The 26974-nt window shown below is 44.7% G+C and overlaps 1 protein-coding gene across 6 annotated transcripts in view; it reads left to right on the top strand.

Annotated features, from left to right (window-relative positions):
• The window catches only part of GRAMD1B (GRAM domain containing 1B), a 163685-nt gene extending 136979 nt beyond the window's left edge, over window positions 1-26706 (top strand). For 3 of the 6 annotated variants that reach the window (XM_060268290.1, XM_060268291.1, XM_060268292.1), the window contains one exon: window positions 99-388. In XM_060268290.1, coding sequence (XP_060124273.1) covers window positions 99-221 — 123 coding nt within the window. In that variant the 3' untranslated portion in view covers window positions 222-388. Of the gene's footprint in view, window positions 1-98; window positions 389-2293; window positions 2414-3658; window positions 3775-4662; window positions 4820-6981; window positions 7169-8904; window positions 9049-11226; window positions 11346-12700; window positions 12844-13412; window positions 13517-14932; window positions 15137-16006; window positions 16098-21191; window positions 21300-21427; window positions 21546-23989 lie in introns of those variants that run through there. The other 3 variants (XM_060268296.1, XM_035138799.2, XM_060268295.1) reach the window with 2 other exon arrangements.
• The last annotated feature ends 268 nt before the right edge of the window (window positions 26707-26974 follow it).

The following is a 26974-nucleotide window of genomic DNA, read 5'->3' as shown; positions in this document are numbered from 1 at the left end:
AGCCCCTCTACCAACGGGTTCATTTCAGGGCCTTTCTGAAAACGCTGCACTCAATCGGTTTGCTAACACTTTCCCTCATCTCCTTTTTTTTTGCACAGTTGACTGTCCGTTTGAAGGACATCTGCTCTATGACCAAGGAAAAAACTGCACGGCTCATTCCTAATGCTATCCAAGTTTGCACTGATACTGAAAAGGTGCGTGTCAGAATCCTCGGTTCTTGACGCATCCGAAGAGCCGAGTGCAGAGGGCTGTGGCGGTAGACAGGGAACCTGCTCTGAACTCTTGAGTTGAGACAGACGGAGTTGGCCCCAGGAGTTGACTGACACGGCACAGAATTCCTTGGGGTGCATTTGACAGCTACAGAAAGAAAATTTACTAGTAAAATGAGCATAGCCTGCTGAATCAGGTCAATAGCCCATCTAGTCCAGCATCCTGTTCTCACACACTGGCCAGCTAGATGCTGGTGGGAAACCCCCAGGCAGGGCCCAAGCACAAGAGCACCCTCCCCTCCTGCGTTTTCCAGCAACTGGTAGTCAGAATCAGAACTGCCGCCAACCATGGTGACAGAGCCCAGCTGCCATGGATAGTAGCCATCGATATTTGTTCTCCGCCTCCATGAATTCCAAGTGTGTTAAAGATGAGTCAGTTCTCAGTTTGGAGTGAGACAATAAATTTTAAGGATGCTTCCATGTGAAGCCTTATGTCACAAACGGGTCATTCAGACCCAGTTCTCCTGTATACAGTGGTGCCTCGCAAGATGAATTTAATTCGTTCTGCGAGTCAATTCGTTTTGCAAAAAAATCGTTTTGCAAAAAATTCGTCTTGCGAATCGCGGTTTCCCATAGGAATGCATTGAAATTTCTTTTTTTGCCCATGGGAACGCATTAATTAAATTTCAGTGCATTCCTATGGGGAACCGCGATTCGCAAGATGAATTTTTCACAAAACGAATTCGTCTTGCGAGTTACCATCAGATCGCAAGACGCATTCGTCTTGCGAAAAATTCGTCTTACAGGGCATTTATCTTGCGAGCTACCACTGTATACATTTGGCACATTCACTTTCTCTCATTCCTGGTTTCTCAGTTCAGGCTGGCATTTTTGAGATGATGACAAAGTGTGGGTGCTCCGAAAAGCATGCGTTCTTAAGTGGCACCGCTTCCGCCATAAGCTCCCATCTGGAAGAGAGTTGAAAGTGGTTTGAGAGGCATTTTGCTTCTCTTGGTATGCTTTGTGCCAGGGTATTTATATTTACCTTGTTCTTGAACCTTGAACCAAGCAAGTTTATGCGAGTTTTGAGACTATGCAAACCACTGCAGGATGTGTTTGCTGTAGGTAAATTTGGGATGTATTATATACACACAATGAGCAGTGATCCTTCACTCAGTTCTACAAAAACCATATACAGTGGTGCCTCGCTAGATGAAATTAATTCGTTCCACGGGTCTTTTCTTATAGCGAAAAAATTCGTCTAGCGAATCCCATAGGAATGCATTGAATTTTCTTTGATTTTTTTTGCCCATAGGAACACATTAATTGAATTTCAATGCATTCCTATGGGAAACCGCGATTCGCTAGACGAATTTTTCGTAAAACGAATTCATCTAGCGAGGCAAGCTCTGCTCGAAAAATCCTTTCGTTAAGCGGAAATTTCGTTAAGCAGGGCATTCGTTAAGCGAGGCACCACTGTATACCTCTAGGCTGATTTGCCCCCATGAAGTCTTTAGCAAGTTCCCCTTGGACCCAATTCTTGGTCCTTGAAATGACGACTGAGAGTGCAGTCCTACAACCATATACCTGGGAGTAAGTCCCATTGAATTCAGCGGGCTATATGCCTGAGTAGACACATATAAGAATGCGCCTATGCCTTTGCTCATTCTCCATCACTTGTTCCTCTCTTGCTGTTGACATTTTAATTGCAGATTCCTTGGGTAGAGGCTTGTTTCTCTTGCTGATAAAAAACACTCTAAAGTTCCACTTATGGCACTGAATACCTTAATAATAATTTAATGATGTGTGCTGAGGGTGGTATATCACAGGCTGTTGGTTTGGCAGAATCCAGAGGTCAACAGGTGAAAAGAACACTTGGGCCAGCTCTGTGACATGCATACTGTTCCCTGGACCACCCTAGCTGTGGAAAAATAAATTCAAGGCTATGAAACGGATAGTGTAACAAAGGGGTGTTATGTAAGTAGCTTACTGAGTCTAAGTTGCATAAGTAATGCATTTGCTCGTTTTGCCTTACTACCACCGAGCTTCTCAGTTCTCATATAATTTGCTCAGAAAATAGCAAGCTTCTCTGCTTCACTTTGCCAAATCTCTGTTCTCCACAGCACTTTTTCACCTCCTTCGGCGCCCGAGACAGGACATACATGATGATGTTCAGGCTCTGGCAGAATGCCCTCCTTGAAAAGGTAAATGGAGATACGGGGACGCTCCTCACATAGATATGAATCTGTTTATTTACATGAAAGGTACAAACTCTTCCCTTCTGACTTTATCATGGAAGCTAACAATCAGTAAAAATCACACACTATAACGGAAAAGCAATTAGAACAGTACAGGTAAAAAGGACACTGTAATCACATGTCAGCATTCTGAACGTGAGGTGCCACAGCAGAAAAGGCCCCGATACTTTGAGATTACAATTTTTGAGTGCTCCAAATACTGTGCCTTAGCGATGCATACAGCTCTCTTATAAAGTTCCCCTGTATTGCCGGGTGTGATGTATGAGAGGCGATAAGTTGATTAAGAGAACCCATTGATGATAATTGAACTGGGTACATCTTTGCTCATGGCTCTTTGGTTTTTTTAAAAAATAAAAGGGCTACACTGCATCCCCTCTTTAATTAAACTTTTCCCATCTGAGCTTTGCTTTGTCCTGGACTATGAGCTTTGTCAAGCCTCACCAGAAAGTCATCTTGTTCAGGAAGAATGCACCGGGTTTTTATTTTTTAACAAATGGTTTCTTGTTATCGCCCCCTTTACGCAATCTCGCCTTTCCTAGCCTCATGGTTTAAAAACCGGGAGCTTCTTTCTGAATTCCAACACTGGTTAGAAATTTTAAGGCCCTGTTCTGATGATGTGATTATGACATGCCAGCCTGCGCACATCAACAGCTGTTTGGCTTGGCTTTCAAGGGTGTCTTTCTCTTTTCCATCTCCATTTTTTAGGGCTACCAGTGCATTTGACCCTTTCACATATTAACTTTTGAGAATCCAGCTCTTTGTGTACAAGGCTTCCATTGTTTCAATCTAAAAGCCTCGAGGGAAATGCATAGATATGCATAGATAGCTACCAGAGACTGTAGCCTGCTTCAGATCACTTTTTCTTTAAAGTATGATTGGTGACGTGCAGTTTGTTTGTTTTTTTAAAAAATAAATTCAAATCATGGTGTTATTGACAATGGCTTCCTATTCTACGCTTGTCAACATGGGAATTCTCTGCACTGTGGTTTCCAAACCAATGCATCTGTCGCAAGAGCCTTACATGATTTTCACATACAGTTTTTTGGTAGTGCATTCAGTACAGATATTGCGGCGAAAAGAATAGGTAGATGTCATCATTAGGTTTGGAGCCATAAGCAAGTGTAGTTTGTCTGCTTGGGTTTTGTCACCTTCCTATGGAGAGGTCCCAAACCACAGTGTTTCTCTCCACAGCCCCTGTGTCCAAAGGAGCTCTGGCACTTTGTGCACCAGTGTTATGGTAGTGAACTAGGGCTGACGAGCGATGATGAAGACTACGTGCCTCCCGACGATGATTTCAACACGATGGGGTACGTTGAGCTAAAGCGTGCGGAGACGTGTCAAACAAACATTAGCGCACAAGGGTCAGAAGCTGGATCTGCCTCAGGCACTCCCATGGGGCCAGGAATGCTGGATCAGGCCAGGGTGGGAAATATGCTTCATTTCCTTCTGACCTCACTCTGTGCAATTTACCACCTCCACCATGTATATATATGCCTGTAACTTCATGCATCCGAGGAAGTTGACTGCATTCCCCAAAAACGTGTGCCACAATGCATCTGTTAGCCCTTAAGATCATAGAATCATAGGATTGTAGGGTTGGGGTCATCTTCCCCAACCCCCTGCAGTGCAGGGGTCACAGCTAAATAATCCTTGACAGATGGCCATCCAGCCTCTGTCTAAAAATCTCCAATGAAGGAGGGTGCCCACCTTCCAAGGTAGTCCGGTCCACTGTCAAACACATCTTATAGTCAGAAAGCTATTCTCTCCTTTCTTGTAATGTGAATCGTTTGCTTCGGATCCTACCCTCTGGAGCAGCAGGGGGGGAAAGCTTGCTCCATCTTCCACGTGACAGCCCTTCAGATATTTGAAGACGGCTATCGTATCACCTCTCAGTCTTCTCTTCCCCCAGGCTAAACGTGCCCAACTCCCCCAGCCGTCCCTCATAAGGCTCGGTTTGCAAACCCTTGATCATCCTGGTCGTCCTCCTCGACGGACATTTCAGCTTGGCAATGTCCTCCTTAAACTGTGCTGCCCAGAACTGGACACAGTACTCCAGGTGGGGACAATGATGTCACAAGGTTCCGTTGTTGTCCTGGCTGCAACAGACTGACTGAGCTCCCCTACGGGAATTTTTTTTACTCCTTTGGTTTCACTCGCTGGCGAAATTCGACATTCATTTCTGCTTGTTCTTTCAGCTACTGTGAAGAGATCCCCGTGGAAGAAATTGAGGTGAACGACAGCTCTTCTAAAAGCAGCATGGAGGCCAAACCGGAGGCGAGTCCTCTGCTTCCTAAGAAGTCTGTCATCAATAGCACATTGACACCGACAGGAAGCAGTGAAGCTCCAGTCCCAGTAGGCATTTTTTTCTCTTGCAGAGTTGCATCTTTGATCTCACCCAATGCATTGGTAGGCAGGGGACTGCTATTTAACGTAGCTTCCCCAAATTAATTTTTGTCTTTCAATGTTGGTTTTCCCTGCCTTCAATGCAGGGAAAGCAGTAACCACCATGGTTCTCTTCCCTAAACAGAGAAGGAATCTGAATTGTAATTAATCTAAATATTCAAGTTTCCAATGGATTTGGGTTGGAACACTGATGGTGGCTCTCTTGTAATCAACCTGGTGTGTGCATTTCGTTTTTAAAGCCATAGATGGTTTTCTTTGTAGATAGTCCTTAATTGGTTTATAGTAGTGGATTATTATTTTTTTAAGTGTATTTCGTTTTTAAGCATCGGTCTTACTATCTACCACATACAGTACAAGTTCTGCAACTGTGCAGATGGCCGTTCTCATTCTAAAGCTGGGTGCTGAAACATTTTCTCACGAAGGCCTGCCCACATCCTCAGAGCGCATTCCTCAAACGGCATGGCCAGTTCCTTCTCACTCAGTTGCCTTCTCAGCGCCATAGTCTCAGTGTCGTTCAGAACAATGTCCTCTCCCTAGACAGTCTTCTCCTTTCCTTTTGTAAATTCAGGGCAGATAAATTAAAGTCCTTCTTCCCGCAGCGTACAGTTAAACTATGGAACTCGCTCCCACAGGATGCAGTAAAGGCCACCAACTTTGATGGCTTTAAAAGAGGATCGGACCAATTCATGGAGGGCAAGGCTATCGACATCTACCAGCCGCATGGCTATGCTCTGCCTCCACTGTCTTCTGCCAGGGCCCTGCTTGCCAGTTCCCCATGGGCGTCTTGGTGGCTACTGTGGACTGGATGAGCCCCTGCAGGGCTCTTTGTAGGTTTTTATGCTTACTTTTCTAATTTTCTTTTTAAAATTCCCCCCTTCTCTTTTCAGTTTTGCATGGAAATCTTGTGCTGCGTCAATGCTGCCATGAACATTGGCCAGTATGGTTGAGGCTAAAGGGACTTGGAGCCCAGAACATCTAGGAGGCTCCACATTTCAACCCATCCCTACCATAAAGTATACAAAAGGGAGGTGCCCCAATATAAATGGATGTAATAAGAACATCTTGCATATAATAATAATAATAATAATAATAATAATAATAATAATAATAATATTTTTTATTTATACCCCGCCCTCCCCAGTCAAAAACCGGGCTCAGGGCGGCTCACACCAACAAAACCACAATAAAACATAAAAACAATTAATTAAAATACAGTATTAAAATTTAAAATGCAGCCTCATTTCAAGTAGTCCATAAATCCAGGCCATGAGGGAGGAAAACACAGGGGTCAGGCTAAGTCCAACCCAAAGGCCAGGCGGAACAGCTCTGTCTTGCAGGCCCTGCGGAAATATGACAAATCCCGCAGGGCCCTGGTCTCCTGGGAAAGAGCGTTCCACCAAGTTGGGGCCAATACTGAAAAGGCCCTGGCTCTAATAGAGGCCAATCTAGCCACCTTATGGCTCAGGATCTCCAAAGTATTGTTGTTTGTGGACCTTAAGGTCCTCCGCGGGGCATACCAGGAGAGGCGGTCCCGTAGGTACGAGGGTCCCATAGCCGCATAGTGTGATTGTTGCATATGTTTGTACCCCAGTGTGCATAAGAGCATCAGAAGAGTTCCAGCTGAAAGTCTGCCTAGTCTACCAACTTTCCTCCCACAATGGCTGATCAGATGCCTCTAGGAAACCCATCAGCAGGCCGTGGAAGTCAACAACTCCCCTCTCCTGTTTTTGCTTTCCAACAGCTGGTATTCAGTGCCATACGGCCTCTGAGCACGGAAGCTCCAATTACCCCTTTTGGCTAATTGATGGACCTTCCTTGAAGGATTTATCTAATCTCCTTCTAAGGACACAGGTCAATACCAGTAAGAATTGCATTTGGTCCCAGACTCTTTGAAACTTGCGCCGTAGTCTCACAGGTTGCAAACCAATCTTAGTCCACACGGAAAGGGAATCGTGCCAGTTTTTATGGAGCAAGTCTAGGTCTTTCTGTTTCCACAGGGAACAATGGGAAATCGCTCACACTGATCCCATAGAGTTTCAGCCATGGTTGACAAGCCTCAGCATCGCCCTTAAGGCAGCAGTAACACCCTGATCTTTCTTGCACCCTTCCAGTATGAAGGAGTAGTTCTCGAGGAAGAGGAGGTCATTGACGTCACCTCAGAGAAGGAGCTGACAATCGCAAACCTTATCGGAGACAAGATTGAGATAATTGCCCCCATTAATTCCCCCTCCTTGGACTTCAATGACAATGAGGACATTCCAACTGAACTCAGCGATTCCTCGGAAACTCACGACGAAGGTGTGTGACTGGCGGCTGCAGGTATTGTGGTGGGTTTAACAAAGGCATTCCCAAACTCGGCCCTCCAGATGTTTTGGGACTACAAGTTCCATCATCCCTGACCACTGGTCCTGTTAGCTAGGGATGATGGGAGTTGTAGTCCCAAAACATCAGGAGGGTCGAGTTTGGGGGTGCCTGGTTTAACAGCTCCTGTAAGTGTCCCCCTGCCCCCCATCTTGAATACTATGACAACCAATTTGGAAGGCTCAGGACTTCCAAGCTCAAAGTCCATCTGCTGGATTTCCAATGATGTCTAATATTCCTTTGTTCCCTAGGTTGCATGTATTGCTTGATTACTTTTACAGGTGAAACTCGGAAAATTAGAATATCGTCGAAAAGTGCATTTATTTCAGTAATGCAACTTAAAAGGTGAAACCAATACAGTGGTACCTCTACTTACGAATTTAATGCGTTCCGAACACACATTTGTAAGTTGAAAAAAATTGTAAGTCGAATCCCATAGGAATGCATTGGGAGGAAAAATTCGTAAGTCGAAGCAACCCTATCTAAAAATTCGTTAAGTAGAAAAAATCCTATCTAAACCACATCCAAGATGGCGGACGTAGCTCCATTTGTAAGTAGAAAAATTCGTAAGTAGAGTTATTTGTAAGTAGAGGTACCACTGTATATGAGATAGATGCATGACATGCAAAGCAAGATATGTCAAGCCTTTATTTGTTGTAATTGTAATTATTTGTCGTTAGGCGGGTCCGTTATAAATGGAATGTAATTAATGAAATGTAATAGTGATGTTTATTTTTGTTTATTTTTGTATTATTGTAACTATTTGTCTTATTACTGTGGAATTTCCAAAAGGAAGCATTTGTAAAAATAAAAATAAAGAATAAAAAGTTGCATTACTGAAATAAATGCACTTTTTGACGATATTCTAATTTTCCGAGTTTCACCAGTAGAGTTTGCATCATCATTAGGTTAATGGTTAGACAATCTCAGCACTGTCCACCAAAAGCAACTCCCAGACAAGTCCGCATTGATTTCAGTAAGGCTTGTGCAGGAGATGTTCCTAGATTAGTGGGGGGTGGGATTCACATGAGACTTTTAAAATTGATTTTAGGAATATTTCATAATACAGCCAGATAAGTAATAACATGAAGCCAGCTTAGCATATAAAAGCAAGGCAAGGCATACAAAATTATAAGCATGCGGAATAATTACACCCAGAAGTAACTCAATACAGCCATATTTCTCTAGGTGATGCCGGGAGATGTTGCATATCCAAATCTGAAACGTAAAAAATAAAATACCACCAAACAGAATAGAAATGTTCAGGGTCAGCCTTCTCTTTGGAGACATGTAGTTCACATGAGACTTTTGACTACTCAGGAACCAGATCAAATGGCAGAGATGTTAGAGCTAGTTCAGATGTGTTGAGTCCTCCTGAAGATCTCCTCTCACGTTTTGCATTCATGGATCACTTTCCGAAGGGATCTCATCCCACAATCTTTCCCTACATGGAAATGTGACATCAGGATTACTTAACTGTTTCAGGGATGAATCTGTGAGCAGGATCAGAGTTCCCTTTTGGGTCCTGCTTGCGGACTCATCTCTGGAACTGACCATCTCAAAGTCCGTGTCATGTTTGCAGGCACCGTAAGTGATTCCCTGAGCCCAGACGATTGCGTCCAGGTGTGTCAGGTGAAAGACTGCAACATTAAGCTCTCCGCTTCTTTACACAGGGGAAGTTCAGGCCTTTTACGATGATCTGAATGGACGGCAGTACATGAACGAAGTCTTCAATTTTAGTGTGGATAAGCTGTATGACCTGCTCTTCACAGACTCTCCGTTCTTGAGGGACTTCATGGAGCAGCGGCGGTTTTCTGGTAAGCTTGGGAACTCCTTGCCTATTGACATCAGTCGGGTGTCTTCACAGTACTCTTTTTGGCACCAGCTAATATCATTTTTCTTTAGTCAAGCCTATCCAGATACGTGGAATGTTGACACTTGTCTCAATCTGTTTTTAGCTTCCTGTTGATTTGATTTTTTTGTTTTGTTTTAATCATTGTTTTTAACTGTTTTTACTAATGATTTCACAATTTTATACTTTCTGTAAACTGTTTTGTGGTTGCTGGGTTGTTGTTGTTTTTTACAATCAAGGGCTATAATAATTTTAATAAATAAAATGGACTATTGCAGCCACCTTTATCTCGCTTAGTAGTTTAGGTCAGGGCACACGTGTACTACAAATCTGAATCAGTTTCAAGTGTCAGAATGGCATGCCACACTACCAAAGGTCTTTGGGGATTTGTAGTTCTGCAGCAGTTGCTCAAGATCACCAGCAAACCATTCTCTATGCCTCACAACATTGTAGTTCCCAAGATTTGGGTCAGAAAATGTGGCGGGGAGGATGATCTTCCTGAATTAATTTTGTAACCTTAACCCTCAGCCAAAGTAACAATGAGGGTTTTTGTCCCATTGCCGGAATTCTGTATTATGGTTTTTATTTTATTTTTTGACAATGGAAAACCAAGAAGAAGAAAATGTTCTTGCTGGTGGGAAAAGGACAAAACCCCCACAATTCTTCCACCCCACCTTGCCCAGCACCTAATTTGTATTTTATTTGGATCATTGATATCACACTTTTTCCTCCAAGCAGCTCAGATTGGGATATTGGGTCGGACGGGAAATTGCCACACCTTCAGCAGAGATGCTCGTGATTAGTGGGGTTCTCTGGAGTTATTCAGCTCCCCTGGGCAACTCCACCAGACTTTATCAAAACTCCTCTTAAGTTCTGCCAAACCCCTGTTAGAACATTTGCAAGTCTAATTGAAAACGTCCCTGAAAACAGTTCCTATAGAGCTTCAGAAAAACCTCCCCAAATTCCCTTTGAAATTTCACTTTGATAAACTACTGGTACCTGAAACCCACATGAGGACCACCTGGCTGGTCTCATCAGATTGCAGCACCTCGCAAATTAGAAGGGCCTCAGTGTGAATCCAGCCATGGTTTGGCTCAAGTACAGTGGTACCTCAGTTTATGAACACAATTGGTTCCGGAAGTCTGTTCATGAACTGAAGCGTTCATAAACTGAAGCGAACTTTCCCATTGAAAGTAATGGAAAGTGGATTAATCTGTTCCAGACGGGTCCGCGGAGTACTCAACCTGAAGCGTACTTAAACCGAAGCATGGGTGTAATTGGTTCCAGAAGTCTGTTCATAAACTGAAGCGTTCATAAACTGAAGCGAACTTTCCCATTGAAAGTAATGGAAAGTGAATTTATCGTTCCAGATGGGTCCGTAAACCAAACATTCGTAAACCGGGGTGTTTATAAACCGAGGTTCCACTGTAATGTGAACTTTGGGGCTGAAAGCCCAGAGATGAAATTCTCTTCCTCCCCCCCCCCTTGTCTCTCTCTCTCGGGCCTTGGACAAATTACTATTTTTCGCCCTCAGTTTCTTGTTTTGAAAATGGGAACTTTTAGTGGCCCACTTGATCAATGGAAGGGAGAACAGGATTTAGGATAAAAGGCACCACATCGGATGCATACCAAACAATAAGCCTTCTGTGTCCACCGTGCTGAGTCTGCCAGCTGGGGTGGAGGTGGGGCTGTGGGTTGACTTTGGTCATGGGAGTCATTCTTATTTTCCCCTGGGAACTGCATTGTGCTTTGCATTCTCACCCATTGGCCTTTGTTTTTAACCTAAGAGCCTGCTGGTTCAGTCCATTGGCCCATCTAGTTGCACGTCCTGTTCTCACAGCGGCCAACCAGATGTTGTGATGGGAAACCCACAAGCAAGATTTGAGCACAGGCGCCCTCTCCCCTCCTGTGGTTTTCAGCACAGTTGCTGGTATTCAGAAGCACAGCTGTGGAGGAAGAGTATGTCCATCCTGGCTGGTAGTCATCAGTTGCCTCCTCCATCTCCATGGATATATCTCATCCTCTTTCAAAGCCATCCAAGTTGGTGGCCTTGAGCGCCTCTTGTGGCAGAGAGTTCCAGTGTTTAACTGTGTGCTGTGTGAAGAAGCACTTTTCTTTCATCTGTTCCTCTCTCTTTTCCCAGACATTGTCTTTCATCCCTGGAAGAAGGAAGAAACTGGCAATCAGAGCAGAATTATCCTTTATACCATCACCCTCACCAACCCTCTAGCCCCCAAAACTGCCACTGTCACTGAGACTCAGGTGAGAAACCCAAGGCCTGCAATGGGCTGCTGTGCTTTAACTAAGGATGGTTCAGTTAAGGCTGCAGAGGCCCCATTCACCGTATACATTTAAAGCACAATGACACCACTTTAAACAGCCATGGCTTCCCCCAAAGAATTCTGGGAGCTGCAGTTTGTTAAAGGTTCTGAGTGTTGTTAGGAGACCCCAATTCCCCTCCCAGAGCTGCACTTCCCAGAGTGGTTTTATCAGTCAATCACTCTAAACTACAGGGTGTTACCGTAGCACTCCGTAGCCGGGGGGGGGGCAGGTGTTAGTCTGCCCCCCCCCCCAGCTAACAGAAGCTAGAGCAAATTGAGATTGCCTTCAGCTTGAAGAACAACACACAGGAATCAATAAGTAGTATCTAACTACTTTAATATAGCAAGAGAGGGTACAGCATTGCGCCCGAAATCTTGCTTAGCCGAAAGAGAAAGAGTACAGAGTACAGTGAAAAACATCACATGAGCATAGGGAGATAAGGACTTCCTTTCTCCTGGGAACAGACCCAATAACTTCACTAGCCTGGCTCAAGCTCGCCAGTGTATAGGCATCCCAACACAGGGGACTCTAAGCTACAGGGAACTCTGTATGTAAGGGAACTCTAAGCTACAGCTCCCAGGATTATTTGGAAGAAACCATGACTGTTTAAAGTGGTGCCACAGTGCTTTAAATGTTTGTTGTAAATGTGGACATAGACTCTTGAGTGCATTCAGACATGGTGTATATTGTATTAATTTTCCTGATAATGTTAGCACTCCTGTCTCGTTTTCTAACGTTCCTTTCCCGGTGCTGTACCTGATGCATTATGGAACTGTGGCTTTTTTTTTTACCGATATACCGGCACATCACGCTAAATTTCAATCACACGTGGTGTTGCACAGCAACTAATGTCATTGGACAGCATTGCTACTCTCCCACCCTGTCCACACATGCCTGCTTCTGTTTCCCCATGAAAATGTCAGGAAATAAATGTGTGCTAGTATAGCATGATTTCATGAAATAAATATATTGCCCCAAATTCTGACACTTTACTCCCATGATTTTCCAGGTTAAAGGGGTTGCAAACCGATCCCCCCCCCAGAATCAAAGTAACACTGAAATGAGCACTAAACCCTTGCTATACCCCCAAAGCGACTCTTATATCATGTGAAAGCTCAGATCATAGAATCATAGAGTTGGAAGGATCATCTAGTCTAAACGCTCTGCAATGCAGGAATATTTGACTCGACGTGGGGCTCAAACCCACAACCCTAAGAGTAAGAGTCTTATGCTGTATAGACTGAGCTATTCCATGTGATCACAGCCTTTGTCCGTTCTCTTTCTGCTTTCTCCAGACAATGTACAAAGCAAGCCAAGAGAGTGAGTGCTACGTGATAGACGCAGAGGTGCTAACTCACGATGTCCCCTACCATGATTATTTCTACACAATTAATCGTTACACATTGACGCGCGTTGCCAGAAACAAATGCCGACTCAGGTGGGTACGGCAGGGCTATAGCTTTGCAATCTTAGCAAGGACTGTGATAAACGGAGTTGAATGACACCTGCCCAGATAGGTTGCTGCTGCTCGTATTTCTAAGCTTGGAAATACAAGTCTCGGAGGCTAGTAACACTCAGTTTACTCTAAGCCAGGAGGGTGGGAGACTTTTTCAGCCAGAGGACTATGTGGTCTTGAGAACTTTCCAAGAGCTGCATGCCAGTGGAGGGTGAAACCAGAGGCAAAAAGCAGATAGAGCAACACATTTATGATTATGATGATTATATCGTCACCATCACCATCATGGATTTATTAATTGCCTTCTAAACCATCGTCTCAAGGCAATTTACACTTAAGAAAACAAAAGACAGCAATGGTGCAAGACGTTTTAAGAAACAGACAGAAAGAAAATTCCTTGAATTTGTAGCAAGTACCGTTTTAACTGTAGTTTCAGAGGAATACCACGTTTGGAGAACCTTTTGCAAATCCAAAAGCAGGTAATTGGTTGTAACAAATGCTCATGAGGCCAAAGTTACGGCTCTTGGAAGTGACCTTTCTTTCTTTTTCAGGGTTTCTACAGAGCTACGATACAGGAAACAGCCATGGGGGCTGGTGAAGTCTTTCATTGAGAAGAACTTCTGGAGTGGCCTAGATGATTATTTCCGCCATTTAGGTGAGATCTCGCTAGAGCAAGGGTTGGGGAATCTTTGGCCCTCCAGATGTTGTTGCAGTCCAACCCCCATCAGCTTCATCCAGCCTGGTCCAATGATCAGAAATGAGGGGAGTCATAAAACAACACCATTTGGACTGCAGACCACAGATTCCCTGATCCTGAGCTAAAGCATTTAGTTACGTTTCCATTTGTTTGCTGTGATGGGATGTGGCATATGACTGAACTCCATAAAACTCAAGCAAGGGAATAGATAAAACCGAGCCTTTGAAACATTTGGGATTGTCAAACGGTTTCCTTTTAGTATTTTAGCCCTGCATGCTAATACTAAAGGTCCCCATTATTATCAGTATTATTAACAATTGGTATACTGCAGATCTCAGGGAATTTCCAACCTAAAAACCACAAAATACATAATAAAAATAAGAACAAAAGCAAACCAGTAATCCCCCCTCTCCCACAACATATTTAAAAGGGCGCCAGATGTCAAACAGCCAAAGGCCTGCTTCAAGCGGAATGTTTTCACCTGCCACCTAAAGGTGAACCTCCTTGGGGAGAGCTTTCCACAAATGGTGAACCACTGCATAAAAGGCCTGTTCTCATATCACCTCCCTCTGGACCTCTCGTGTATTAATAGTATTGGTATTGTTAAATGTATTACCCACCCTTCAACAGCAGGTCCCAGAGCATATGATGATATAAAATTCAGAACTAAAAACAGTTTAACAGATTACAATTGAAGAAGCAAGAGTGGGCCCCTGAAAACACACATCTCAGGTGTCAACAAGGTGTGTTTTCAGCATTCCCTGAAAGCTACAGTATATAGCGGGCACCCCCAAACTGCGGCCCTCCAGATGTTTTGGCCTACAACTCCCATGATCCCTAGCTAACAGGGCCAGTGGTCAGGCATGATGGGAATTGTAGTCCAAAACATCAGGAGGGCCAAAGTTTGGAGATGCCTGGTATATAGTGAGGGTTTGGGGCACACCTCTGCTGGGAGGGAATTCCACAACTCAGGGGCTACCACAGAGAATGCTCTGTCCTGGCCTGTCGCCACCCCAAAATTCTGAGGGAGTGAGAGGGTTTCTGCGGAAGGAAGTGGTGTCTCAGATATTTGAGGAACGAGTTATTTAGAGCTTTAAACACTAACCTGAGGCACCTCAGGTTGGGCCCTAAAATGAACTGGCAGTATATTATGTACAGAAAAACAGCAACTGGCAGTTCTTCCGGTTCATTATATGTAAATGTATTTCTGTCCTTTGAAGCTACTGGCTTGATGGGGTGCGGTTGGGGAGGCTGAGTAACAGGCGCTGTTGTGATGATGCCTGTGCCCCTGAGCATAACCCTCATTGTGACAGAAGTGAAAGCAGTGCCTTCTCTCCACGACGAATAACCCCCCCCCCCGGCTTTCCCTGGCAGAGAGTGAACTGACCAAAACAGAGAGCACATATCTAGCCGAGCTCCATCGAGAATCCCCCAAAGTGAAGGCAAGCAAGCAATCCACAGTGCGCCGGAGGAAGCGGCCCCATACTCACCTGAGGGGGCCACACCTGGAGGAAGTGCTGAGCCCTGTAACCACCCCCACAGACGAGGAAGCTGTAGGTCGAATCAAGCGTGTGGCAGGTAAGGAGCGCCATGTGCAAATGGGGGTGGGTGGGGGGGGACATGTTTAGGCTTATGGGATGGGCAGAGGCCCGGGTCCCTCTGAGGTAGTTTTGCTGAGGGTGTGGAATAGGGGTCCCTAAGGGGAAATGGTTTTCCTAGAGTAGCGCTTCCCAAATGGTGGTGCAGGGTACGCGAAAGGGTTTCAAAGGGTAAATGGCAGGCTTTTTCACTTTTTCGTATCATAGATGAAATAGTATTTTTAAAACTACCCCGAATTTATCTTTGCCTGAGAAGGGGTACACCAATAAGACTCTCTAAAATAGGGCATGTGGTTCTTGTAAGTTTGGGAAACACTGTCGTACAGCATTGTTGATATTAAACCATAGCATGGGTGACCAAAGGAGGATTCTCTTCCCCAATATGTATTTATTTTATGGAATGTATAGACCACTTGATTGTAAGATGTGTGTGTGGGGGGGGGGGAACCATGAAATTATGAAATTATCAGTAAAAACAAAACAAAACCACACTTAAAATGACTATTTAAAACATTTTTTAAAAAATTGATCAGTGAGAAGCTAAAAACAGATTTAAACAAATCTCGGTGTTCTACATTTCTGGATAGGGATTGCCTTAAGCAAAAAACGTGTTCAGCAGGTCCCGAAAAGAGTACAGGGAAGAAGCCAGCTAGGCATCAATAGGCAGGGAGTTCCGAAGCATGGTTGCTGCCATGTCAAAATAGTGATTTATTACAAATGCAGAATGAGTATTATGTGGCATCTGTAATGATGCCAGTTCTGCAGGTCGAATATATGGGACATATGCTTTTGGGTGTGTTTAAGGGAAGGGACTTTACCTCTTCAGTGTAAAATGAACGCTGCTTTCCAGGTTCCACTCAAACACGGCATATCCCTGAGGAGAGTCCCAGCGGCTTCCACCTGCAGAGCGTCTCCAAATTGCTGCTCATTATCAGTTGTGTGTAAGTGATTCTTCAACCTGGTCTGTCAATTTCCTTGTTCTATTACTGCGCTCTCTCCCCCTCCCTCCATTTTAGTCTGCAGTCTAGTAGGATTACAATAGTGTTAAGATTTCTTTATTTTATTTTTTGGTAAATTGATCCCTCCCACCCAGATTTTGAGGTCTCCCAAGTCCATTCCCCTCACCCTGAGTCGGGTCCGCATTCCTGGGAATCCTAGGAAGTGTTTTGGCATTGATAGATGTTGAACAGGGAATGGTTGTTATGTGGGCAGGGGAAGAGATGGGGTGGGGCAGATGGGGGGGGGGAGACAAAGCAGCTGTGGAGAGGATTGCGGAATGAACTGCTTCTTTGCCAAGAGTCAATTGGGGAAAAGATTTGCGATGTGATGGTATGCCCTCCTCCTCTCCAGAGAAAAATGGTGTGGTCTGTTTTTGCGCAGGAAACATGGGAGTACACTCTGCAACACACATGCATTTAAAGTTGTTGTGACGATAATATGTTTTGCTCCGTTTGTGGCGTTTCCTGTTTTTGGTTGAGTTTGGAGACCTTTTAGTTGTGGACTGGTCCGGCTGTGAAGGCAATAAGTTGTACCAGCTGAATTAAAAGCAAGGGAAGCCCCATCTTCCATTACCTCCCCACCTTAAAATTCACCCACCCAGCATTTTAAAATGCCGCACCTGTTGTTGGTCTGGAAGAATGTTTACATTCATATTTTTTTAAGCAGAACTGTGTTTTTAAATAAAATAAAATAATGCCAGGTAAATTGAACTCTACAGAGTTTTGGAATGACTTGACCATTTGCTGAATAAGACTCTGAACGAACACAGACAAATGTGTGAATCTAGGAACTCATCTGCACTATACATTTAAAGCAGTGTCATACCACATTAGAATGAATCTTTATTTGCGTCAGCCATCGGCCATAGCAGTAAAACAATACAATATACAAAGAATAGAAATAAAAGGTCAATTATATAAAATACATTTTGGGGTTTTGAATCAATAATCAAATTGATTGCCCCATCTAAAAACCTTGCAACCTTAGCTGTCACCTGCTCATCTTGATCTGCCAAGAGAAAGGACACGGTGGCAGTGGTTGGGCAACCCGGAATTTACAATAAAAGAGGGGTGATAATCTCATTCCTCAAGTCTTTATAAAGAGTGCAAGCCAGAAGGGCATGCGCCACCGATTCGAGACGGCCATCTCCACAGGGACATAAGTGTTTTTTGTACAGAATCTGTTGGAATCATCCCTCAAGTACAACCAAGGGCAATACATTCAATCTTGTGAGTGTAAAAGCACGTCTATATTTTAGAATAGCTAGGTTATGCAGATAGGGTGCCAGAAAGTTGAAATGGGAAGGTGGAAAATAGTCATACCATGGGCAAAATTTCCTTATTGTGGCCAAGTTGTTCTGATGCTCGATATCATTTAGGCACTGACAAATTAGACTGTTTGCTTTACTAAATCCCAAAGTGAGTAGCTGTTGTGGTGATAAACCACAAGAGTGAAGTTTTTGACAGACAATTTTAGTCCAGGCGCTCTTAAATTTTTGTGCCCACCCCTACTCCCCTCCTGGAGCTACCATTCCCAGAGTGGCCTAACTATCAACCCTTCTTTAAAGAGATAATTGGGAATTATAGCTCTGGGAGGGGAATAGAGACCACCTAATAACTCACAGTGCCCTTAAAAAATGACAGCTCCCAAGAAGTAATAGTACCACTCGTATTCTGGCCTTGGTCAGACCACACCTGAATGCTCTGTCCAGTTCTTGTTGCCAAAATTTAAGACAGATGTTGACAAGCTGGAACGAGTGCAAAAGAAGGCAACCAAGATGGCCAAGGGTCTGGAAACCAAGCCTTATGAGGAACAGTTGAGGGAGCTTGTTACGTTTAACCTGGAAAAGGAGATTGAAAGGAGATACGATAGCCATCTTCAAATATCTCAAGGGTTGTCACATGGGAGATGGAGCAAGCTTGTTTTCTGCTGCTCTGGAAGATAGGTCTTGCATCAATGGCTAGCTGAAAGCCTAGCTACAAGACTGATTTGACTGGCATGCTGTACAGACTTGGGTGCTTTGTTTGGTTCAGTTGCGATTTCTCTCTACAAGCTGATGGCTCAAACAGCGCCACCTGCTGGTGGAAACCACCACCATCCGAGGCTTTGCCATCTAAGTCAGGCTTCCTCAACCTCAGCCCTCCAGATGTTTTGAGACTACAATTCCCATCATCCCTGACCACTGGTCCTGCTAGCTAGGGGTCATGGGAGTTGTAGGCCAAAAACATCTGGAAGCCGAGGTTGAAGAAGCCTGATCTAAGTCCAAATACATAGCCTTTTGAAGCTGGGGGGGGGGGGGAGGTTCTGCAAATGAGATAAATCAAATATATACCCTTAATTTGCATACCAGGTTTTGATAGATATAAAGCCTTTGTTTTTGTACGTGCAAGCAGTTGTTGTTTATTGGTTCTGTTTTTGTTTTTGTTTTTGATGGTGCTCAGGAATTGGGCAAGAGAGTATTTATTTTCATTTTCCTATTATCTTTCTACCCCACCTTTCCTCCCAAGGGGCTCATGGTGAAGGCATGAATGGTTCCCCCTTCTATTTTATGCACACAACAGCCCTGTGAGGTAGGCTAGGCTAAGAGTCTGGGCCAAGGTAACCCAATGAGCTTCCTGACTTTAGTATAGATTCGAATGCTGGCCTCTCCCAGGTCCCTGTTCCAACATGCTAGCTACTATGACACATGGAAACAATGTCCTTGTTGCTGAAGGGTAGACCGGTGACCCTGCAGGGGAAGGGTCCTAAGGCTCCTGGATAACAGCCAGAAACTAACTCTGCTCCTCAAAGATGTTTTCTTCCCCACCCCACGTGCCTAGTTTTTCTTCTCATTTTGCATAAACTCCCCAAGGAGCTCTGTGGTTTTGCCTCTTGACACTGAGTGCTGGTTACATACTGCCTTTGCTATCCTAAGCTTCTCAGGATTTGGAGTTAGCTGTGCCCTCTGATACGTGGCATGATGAGGGCTGTGCGCCCCCCTGCCCCTTGCCCCACTGCTGCATCACCAATGTTGGGTGTCTTCTTCTCTCCTCTTCGCATGCTCTGCAATCCCTCTCCCCAATATGTGTCTGTTCTGTGTCCTTTAGAAGAACTCCCCCCCCCCCCTGCAGTTTTCTCCTCTCTCAACTCTGGTTGTGTTTCTAACCTTCGCCTCCTCCATCTTTTCTCTTCCCTGCTCCCATTAGGATTTGTTTCAGGTACCGTCTCCTCCTACTTCTTCTTCACCTGATTTCCTCTCACCTGCCTCCTTCCGCCTCCCGGCCTGCTGGACTTTTGCTTTGCTTTTTTTCTTCTTTTTAACGCTGTCTGTCTGATCTCTGCTCAGATCCTCCTGGGCTGTGCTTCTTTTTCTTCCCTTTTTCGTGCCCTTTTGTTGCTGCTCCCCAAAACTTAACAAAGAACCCCTCTTTTCCATTCAGCTCTCAGGTGAGGGTGGCTCTAGCTGTGCTGTGTTATTTCTGTCCTGCTTTAGAAAGCTCACGCAGCTTTTTCCACCTGGGCTGAAAGATGCCTGACACTCGGGCTTATTTTAGCACAATAAACCTTACCACAAAAAAAAGTTCTGGGAAATTAATTGTGGGTTAAAAGAATTTGAATGTGTACTTCTCAGAGCTTTTGGTGTCATTACCGGTAATCTTTTCTGGAATGGCAACCTGAGTCAATGGTTATTTACACTAGCAACAGTGCCTTGTCACAGAATTGAAGCTAATAGAGAATTTTGCAGTGGGAATTGCTTACCAGCTTAAAAAAAACAATATCGCCCATATTTTGAAGGGGGTGGAGTCTAAGAAAGCTTAGTTGGCAATTCAACCAGACTCGTTTGATACTATTGAAAAACCAAACTAAAAGTCAAACATATTACAGTGGTGCCTCGCTTAACGAGTGTCCTGCTTAACGAAATTTCCGCTTAACGAAAGGTTTTTTCTAGTGGAGGTTGCCTCGCTAGACGAATTCGTTTTATGAAAAATTTGTCTAGTGAATCGCGGTTTCCCATAGGAATGCATTGAAATTCAATTAATGCGTTCCTAGGGGCATAAAAAAATAAAAAAAATTCAATGCATTCCTATGGGATTCGCTAGACGAATTTTTCGTTATAAGAAAAGACCCGTGGAACGAATTAAATTTGTCTAGCGAGGCACCACTGTATTCAAATCTGCAACTTATATAGGGTATTTAAAAAAGAACATTCTGAAATAGCTGCTTAGACAATGTAGAATTGGAAAACCTGTTGCTCTGACAATCTTTTTCAGACTCCAGCAACAAAATTGTACACATAAACAATTTGTGGAATTTGCTACCAAGGAGTGTGGTGGAGTCTCCTTCTTTGGAGGTCTTTAAGCAGAGGCTTGACAGGCATATGTCAAGAATGCTTTGATGGTGTTTCCTGCTTGGCAGGGGGTTGGACTGGATGGCCCTTGTGGTCTCTTCCAACTCTAGGATTCTATGATTCTAAGATGAGAGGAGAGGGCAGCAAGAGAGGAGGGTGTCTCCTTTTCTGACTTCTGAGATCCCCCTGCTCCATCTGATCAGTTTTAGAAAGGAGGAAGGAGGGGAGCAAGTCACTCCCAACAAGGGGACAGGTTCAGCCCAGGGACTCTTGACTTACCGAACTCCCAATACTGTATGCATGTTGCGTCAGAAGGGTGGGGGCTGTGGGCTCAGCATCTCCTACAAGGTGGGCTTATCCCTACCTTACCCCCAAATCTGCTTTACCCACAAAGGCTCAAGGTGGCTTACAATAAATGCTGGGGTGTAAGGCGGACCAGATGTTTCTATAGTGAATACTTTATGTCACCTCAATGTTGAAACTGGGGCATGTTTGATCATGAATAAGATATCCACGGTGCATCCATAGAATGGGTTCAGCATGCACAAATGCACAGGGCTTCATTTCATCACATAAAAAGGACAGTGAGTATCTGTCTGAGGCTTTTCAGAAAATGGGCCCTCCTAGTTGTTGGGGCTTCGTGTCTGAGTTGGAGGAAGGGCCCCAGTCCAGGTTGCATGCCTTTCATTTTTCTTCTTTCCCTCTCCAGTCTGGTGCTTTTGGTAATCCTCAACATGATGCTGTTCTACAAACTCTGGATGTTGGAATACACTACTCAAACCCTCACAGCATGGCAGGGTCTACGGTTACAGGAAAGGTAACACACCCTACGAGCGAAATTTCACTCTCTCCCTCTTGTGGCCAAACCACCATCGAAACCGAATAATATATTTAAAAAATCTGCACCGCCTTCCAGGGCTTATCTTTCCTTCTCTGCCCTAACAGGTTACCCCAATCCCAGACTGAATGGGCCCAGTTATTAGAGTCCCAGCAGAAGTATCATGACACAGAGCTTCAGAAGTGGCGGGAGATCATCAAATCGTCCGTGATTCTCCTAGATCAGGTGAGAACTTGCATCTAGAACCCTGGTATGGATGCGACTGAGCTTTTCCCCTGCATGCCACCAGTTGAAATCACAAACCATTTGCCAGAGGCACAGGGGGGTGAACATGGTTCATGTTTTCTGCAGCACTGTGGAAGAGCTAATTACTCGTGGAAGGGAGATTTGAAAAGGAAATAAAATGCTCCAGAATCAAGAAGATGGGGAATCATTATTTTTGAACTTTAGTTAACTTGGCTGCTGATCTTGAAGCACAGATTTCCCATCACCCTCACCAAGAGAGCCTTGCACACTTTCTTAAACCGAAAGATGCTATCACGGGGCTTCTAGCTTTTGCCTTGGGGGGTTGCTGATTGCGTAGCCTTTCTCTAGCAAATTAGAATACCTTTTGTGTGGCTGCAGACTCTCTCCCCCCCCCCCCCCCCCGGGCACCCATATGTCTTTCCGTGCTGTAGTAACATTATTATTATTATTATTATTATTATTATTATTATTATTATTAATTGGCCAAGTACATTTTCCAACATACTTGGAATTTGTTTCGGCTACATTGCAATGTAAACATACACACACTGTTCCACTCACAATACAAATAAGCAAAGAAACCCACCCATAATTGACCTCCCCTTCAGCTACACATCTACAAATTTAACAATTTCCTGGCACAAGGGGAAAAAACTGTTCCTGTGCCTGGCCGATTTTGTATATGAAGACCTGTAGCGACGTCCAGATGGGAGTAAATCTAGCAGATGATGGCAGGGATGTAAAGGATCTGCTGCAATTCTCTCTGCTCTCTTCTTAACCCTGGTAGCGTAGATTGACTCTGGTGTAGGCAAGCTAGCACCAGTTACCCTTTCTACAATTCTTACAGCTCGTTGGAGCCCTTTCTTGTCTGTCTTGGAGGCTGTACCATACCGAGCAGTAACAGAATTACAGAGAACCGTTTCAATGATGCTTCTGTAAAATTGGAACAACACTTCCTGGGGCAATTTAAATTTCCTTAGTTGACGCAGTAAATACATAGTTCTGGTGAACTATGGTGAAGTGTTAACTCCGCTCCCGCACTAAATGCACACAGCTAGTGGCTCTGACCCACCAATTTGCTTTCTCTGTGTGTAGAGCAGGCATCCACAAACTTCGGCCCTCCAGATGTTTTGGACTACAATACCCATCATCCCTGACTACTGGTCCTCATAGTGAGGGATCATGGGAGTTGTAGGCCAAAACATCTGGAGGGCCGCAGTTTGGGGATGCCTGGTATAGAGCATATCCCAGTGTGTACTGACTTGGAGAGCCATATAAGTGAGGCACCTAAAGGCACCGTTCACCTCAGAGCAATCAGCAAGTAGATGTTCGGCCATCATGCTTGACACATGTGAGATAACTGGACCCATGTGCGTGTGTGAGGGAGATAGCTATTGTTTTTAAGACAGCAAAACTGTGCAGTACCCTCACTTGGCAAGCTGTAAGGACATGGGTTCTTGCCATCAGGAAAGGAAAGACAGGGCCGTCTTAAGCGCCCCTGGTGCCGTGGAGCGACGGATCCCTCCGGCACCCCCCCCGGCCCCGTTTCCCAGCACGACGGGCGGGCGGGCGCAGCTGTGCGGTGCCGCGGCAGGCGGGCAGGCACAGCACAGTTGTCGAGCCGGCGGGCGGGCTGGCGCCGTGGTGCCCTGCGCAACCGGGGGTCTACCTAGAGCCGGCCCTGAGGAAAGCCCTCAGAAAAGTGGGGACTTCAGGGAACCTCTGCCTACAAAACTACATCAGCTGCGGGAGCTGTTCAATTTCAGTTGCATCTCCCTTTGCTTGTGTGGAGTTTCCTCCGTTAAAATGAACAGGGAAGGCGAAAGATTTATACGATCTGAGAAGAAGCCAGAGTACGGTTTAACAGTAATGGAAAGCATTTATGTAATGATTTAATTAGAATAACCCGAGAGGATGACAAGTGGAAGTCTAAGATCAGGATAGGATAAAGTATTGAATGTATGTATGTTGGTTTGTTTTATCAGATTTATTTGTTTTTGTTAAAATATTTGGTGGTTCATGATTTGTTTTGTGTTGTTTTGTGGTGTTTTGTTGTGTCTGTTATTAGATATGTTTGTTTGCTTTTTATTGGTATGTATTGATATAATTTTCAATAAAGGTTATTTTGATTTTTTTTAAAATGAACAGGGAAGTCTGTACTGTATATGCAAATTTGTTTGTTTGTTTTTTTGTTTGTATTTATTTATTTCTACCCTACTATTTCCTGGATCCGGGACCCAAGGCAGCTTATGAAAATTAAAATGGAATGCTAAAAAAAAACATGCAAAAGATGATAGTTAGAAAGCAACTGAACTATAATTTAATTAAAACAATGTCAAAAGCAAATCTATTAAAATATGGATTGCAAAAGAAACAGCACAGCAGTATTTGAAAGCTCCCCTTCCCTTTTTTTGGTCTTGCAGATGAAGGACTCGCTAATAAACCTCCAGAATGGAATCGGGTCCCGTGAATATCGGCCGGAGCCGGACGAGAAACGGAAACGGTTCCACTAGCAGGAAGGAGGAGCCCAAGTGCGGCCAGAGGACTGTGTGCAATACATGTACATAGAATATATAAATATATATATATACAGAATATAAATATATATATATATATATATATTATATACAGATTTTAAAAGAGAGAGCGAGAGAAAAATGAAGCCTACGTACTGAGAAGAGAGAGCGGTGTGTTGATCCGACCTCCAGCACTGGATGAAATGGAGCGTCATCTGGGATAGGGGCAGGATGTGGCCGGGGTTGTGCTCCCCCGGCACCGAGGCATTGTGGGAAAGTGCACCCCGTGCCATCCTGGGGCCCTCCCCCACACCTCTCTTAGTAGCTGTTTGTCCGTCTGCCTGTCTGTCTCCCCCTCTCTCCATCTGTCTGGGTGGGGTGGGGGTGTCGTTGGGGGGTATTTCACCCAAAGGGAAGCATCAGAAGGCGTGAGATCCCCACCCTCTCCTCCACGTTTTTCTGAAAGCGAGAAGATGCTTATAGGAGATACTGTCTACTCTGACTCTCAGGATAGTCGCTGAGGCTGGCAGGATGAAACCTCTTAACTGCTGCTATCACTTTTTTTCCTGGCCAGCTCTGTTGGAACGGCTCTGGGTGGCCCATCAAACAAGTGTTTGCTTCACAGCCTCCTTTTTACAGGGTTATCCTTTTAATGCTGACCTGGCTTGGTGCATGCTTCCCGTAGCCCTTTCTGCACCTCCAATGGAGTACGTGACTCCGAAGAGGGCGTAGCAGCCTCATTGTGTCCTGGAGCGAGTTTTGCAATACAGGTAGCCAGGGATTGCTTCTTGAATGCTCCCAGGTTCAGCTCAGTCCTTGATGCTCATTCTCTTCACATGGGAGGAGTTAGGTGAATGTAACCCCCCCCCTCCGTTTTAGTTTGACAGTGTTGTCCCCTTTTGGTGTCGGAGACGTGCGTTTGCATTTCCATCTATGTATATCGTGGGAAACTGCTGCTTCACTGAAAGGGCTATACACATATATCCTTACCAGAGTGGGGTGGGTGGGTCCCAAAGCAAGTTTCACATAAAGAAAAACCACCCCCCAATTTCCCTCTTTCCCAATTTCCCTTCCCGAAAACAAATGAGTTGATGGTACCGAGCTTGGATGCTTGGAAGTCCTTGCCCCGGTTCACGGGCTCCTTTTGCATGGATTATTTGCATCTTTTGTGTCCCGCTGCATCCAGGAGAAGTGCAGAAAGAAAACCAGACCCTTACTACTAAATGAGGAAATTGCTACCGCCTAAGCAGATGAATGGATCTGCTTGGCAGATGCAGCTGCCTCTCACTTGCATGACTGTCTCTGGGATAAGTTATAGGGAGCAAGAATAGTCTTGGAGTGATGTTTCAGGGTGGGCAGGTTGGTAGGCTGCTGGTGACCATTTTAATCAAGTGAAGTCCTCTGACACCCTTTGGTAACAGAATCAAGCCCAGTGTTGGGTGGCCTAAAGCAAAAACACAAACAAACTCTGATACCTCTGTAGAAATACAGAGTTTGGAGTGTTTCCTGGCCACTGATTTTGGGAAATGACATGCAAAATGTCCAATTTTAAGATGCTGGGAACTTTTCAAACAACAAATTAGAATGATCTGGAATTAGTGGAAGTCAAATGACAGTTCTATATTTTAAAAGCTTTCTTTTCTTTGTAAGTGGCAATTACAGAAGCCTGGGCCCAAGAAGATTACTCTTGTAGGGTTTACTTTGTTTTGCAAGAAGAGGAGGGAAGGTTGATTTTCCACCAGTATAGACTTCCCAAGAGAGTGTGGTTTGCTAGTTTTTCTAACATATCCTTGTCAGCAAGAATCTTTCCTGGTGGTTTGAAGGACAGGCTGGAAAGGCACCCCACCCCCTTTACAGGCTTAGCCTTGGTTCAAGGGCTGTTTTTTCCGCAACTGAGCACTGACCCAAAACGGCTGCCTCCTTTTTTTCAGTGAACAACATGTCAAACACTTTAAGAGGGTCAGACTTGTTCTTCTAAGGTCCCCCCTCCACCTCCCGCCACTGCCACCATGGTTGGACTGTGTGTTTTGTGAACAGAGTAAGGCACACATGGGGTGGGGTGGGAGGTGAGTTTTACTTCCCCATTGACCCCATAGAGTTTTCCCATGGCTGGGGAGCTTTGACTTACCGACTGTACAGGAAGGCAATAGATGTCCCTGTTAAAGGGCCATGAACCTGCATGCATAGCTTCTGTGTTCAGATCCATCCTGTTAAGAGCAAGCAGATTTGCAAGGACAAAGGAATAATCTGTGTCTCTGCATGGTGCTGTCCTTGCAGGTGGAGGAAAGGCTTCTGCTGCTCTGGGGAGACAGGATTAAGATCCGAATTCAGTCTTACTGAGGCACATTTAATTTGGTTTCTTTAAAGGATGGGGGACCAGTTACCCTCTAGGCATTGTTGGGACCTCATCTCTCTTCAGCTCCAGCCAGCATGACCAGGGATGATGGGAGCTGCAGCCTGACAATATCTAGAGAGTCACAGGTTTCCCCACCCAGAGACAGGAAAGATGTTGTTTTATCCCTTTGAACTGAGTTAGAGTATATAACTACCCTCCCTGCTTGATTGGTCATAAGTGTTGCTAGGTAAAGACATGCTGCCTTCTCTGTATTCTTAAGGATGCTACACGCTGGTTATCATTTGATGAGTTAAAGGTGCAATGAGGATGCAGGGTCTGTTGTGCCTGTGGCTCTTCCTGCATCCCACCCACCTCCTAGCAAACGATTCCTTTGAGGAAGGACATCCTTAGAGGACACTTGCTTTGCAACCGATTAGTTGCATTCTCCTGCCCCCAGTTGATATTGCGATTTCATCTCCACCGAGTTCAACATAGCTGCAAAGGACGCCAGCAGACCTATAAAGCAATTACTCTTGGGGCGCAGATCAATTTGTTGT

This window comes from Zootoca vivipara, chromosome 15 (assembly GCF_963506605.1).
Source record: "Zootoca vivipara chromosome 15, rZooViv1.1, whole genome shotgun sequence".
NCBI lineage: Eukaryota > Metazoa > Chordata > Lepidosauria > Squamata > Lacertidae > Zootoca > Zootoca vivipara.
Note: the sequence above shows the minus strand (reverse complement) of the source record. Positions and strands in the feature narration are given on the sequence as shown.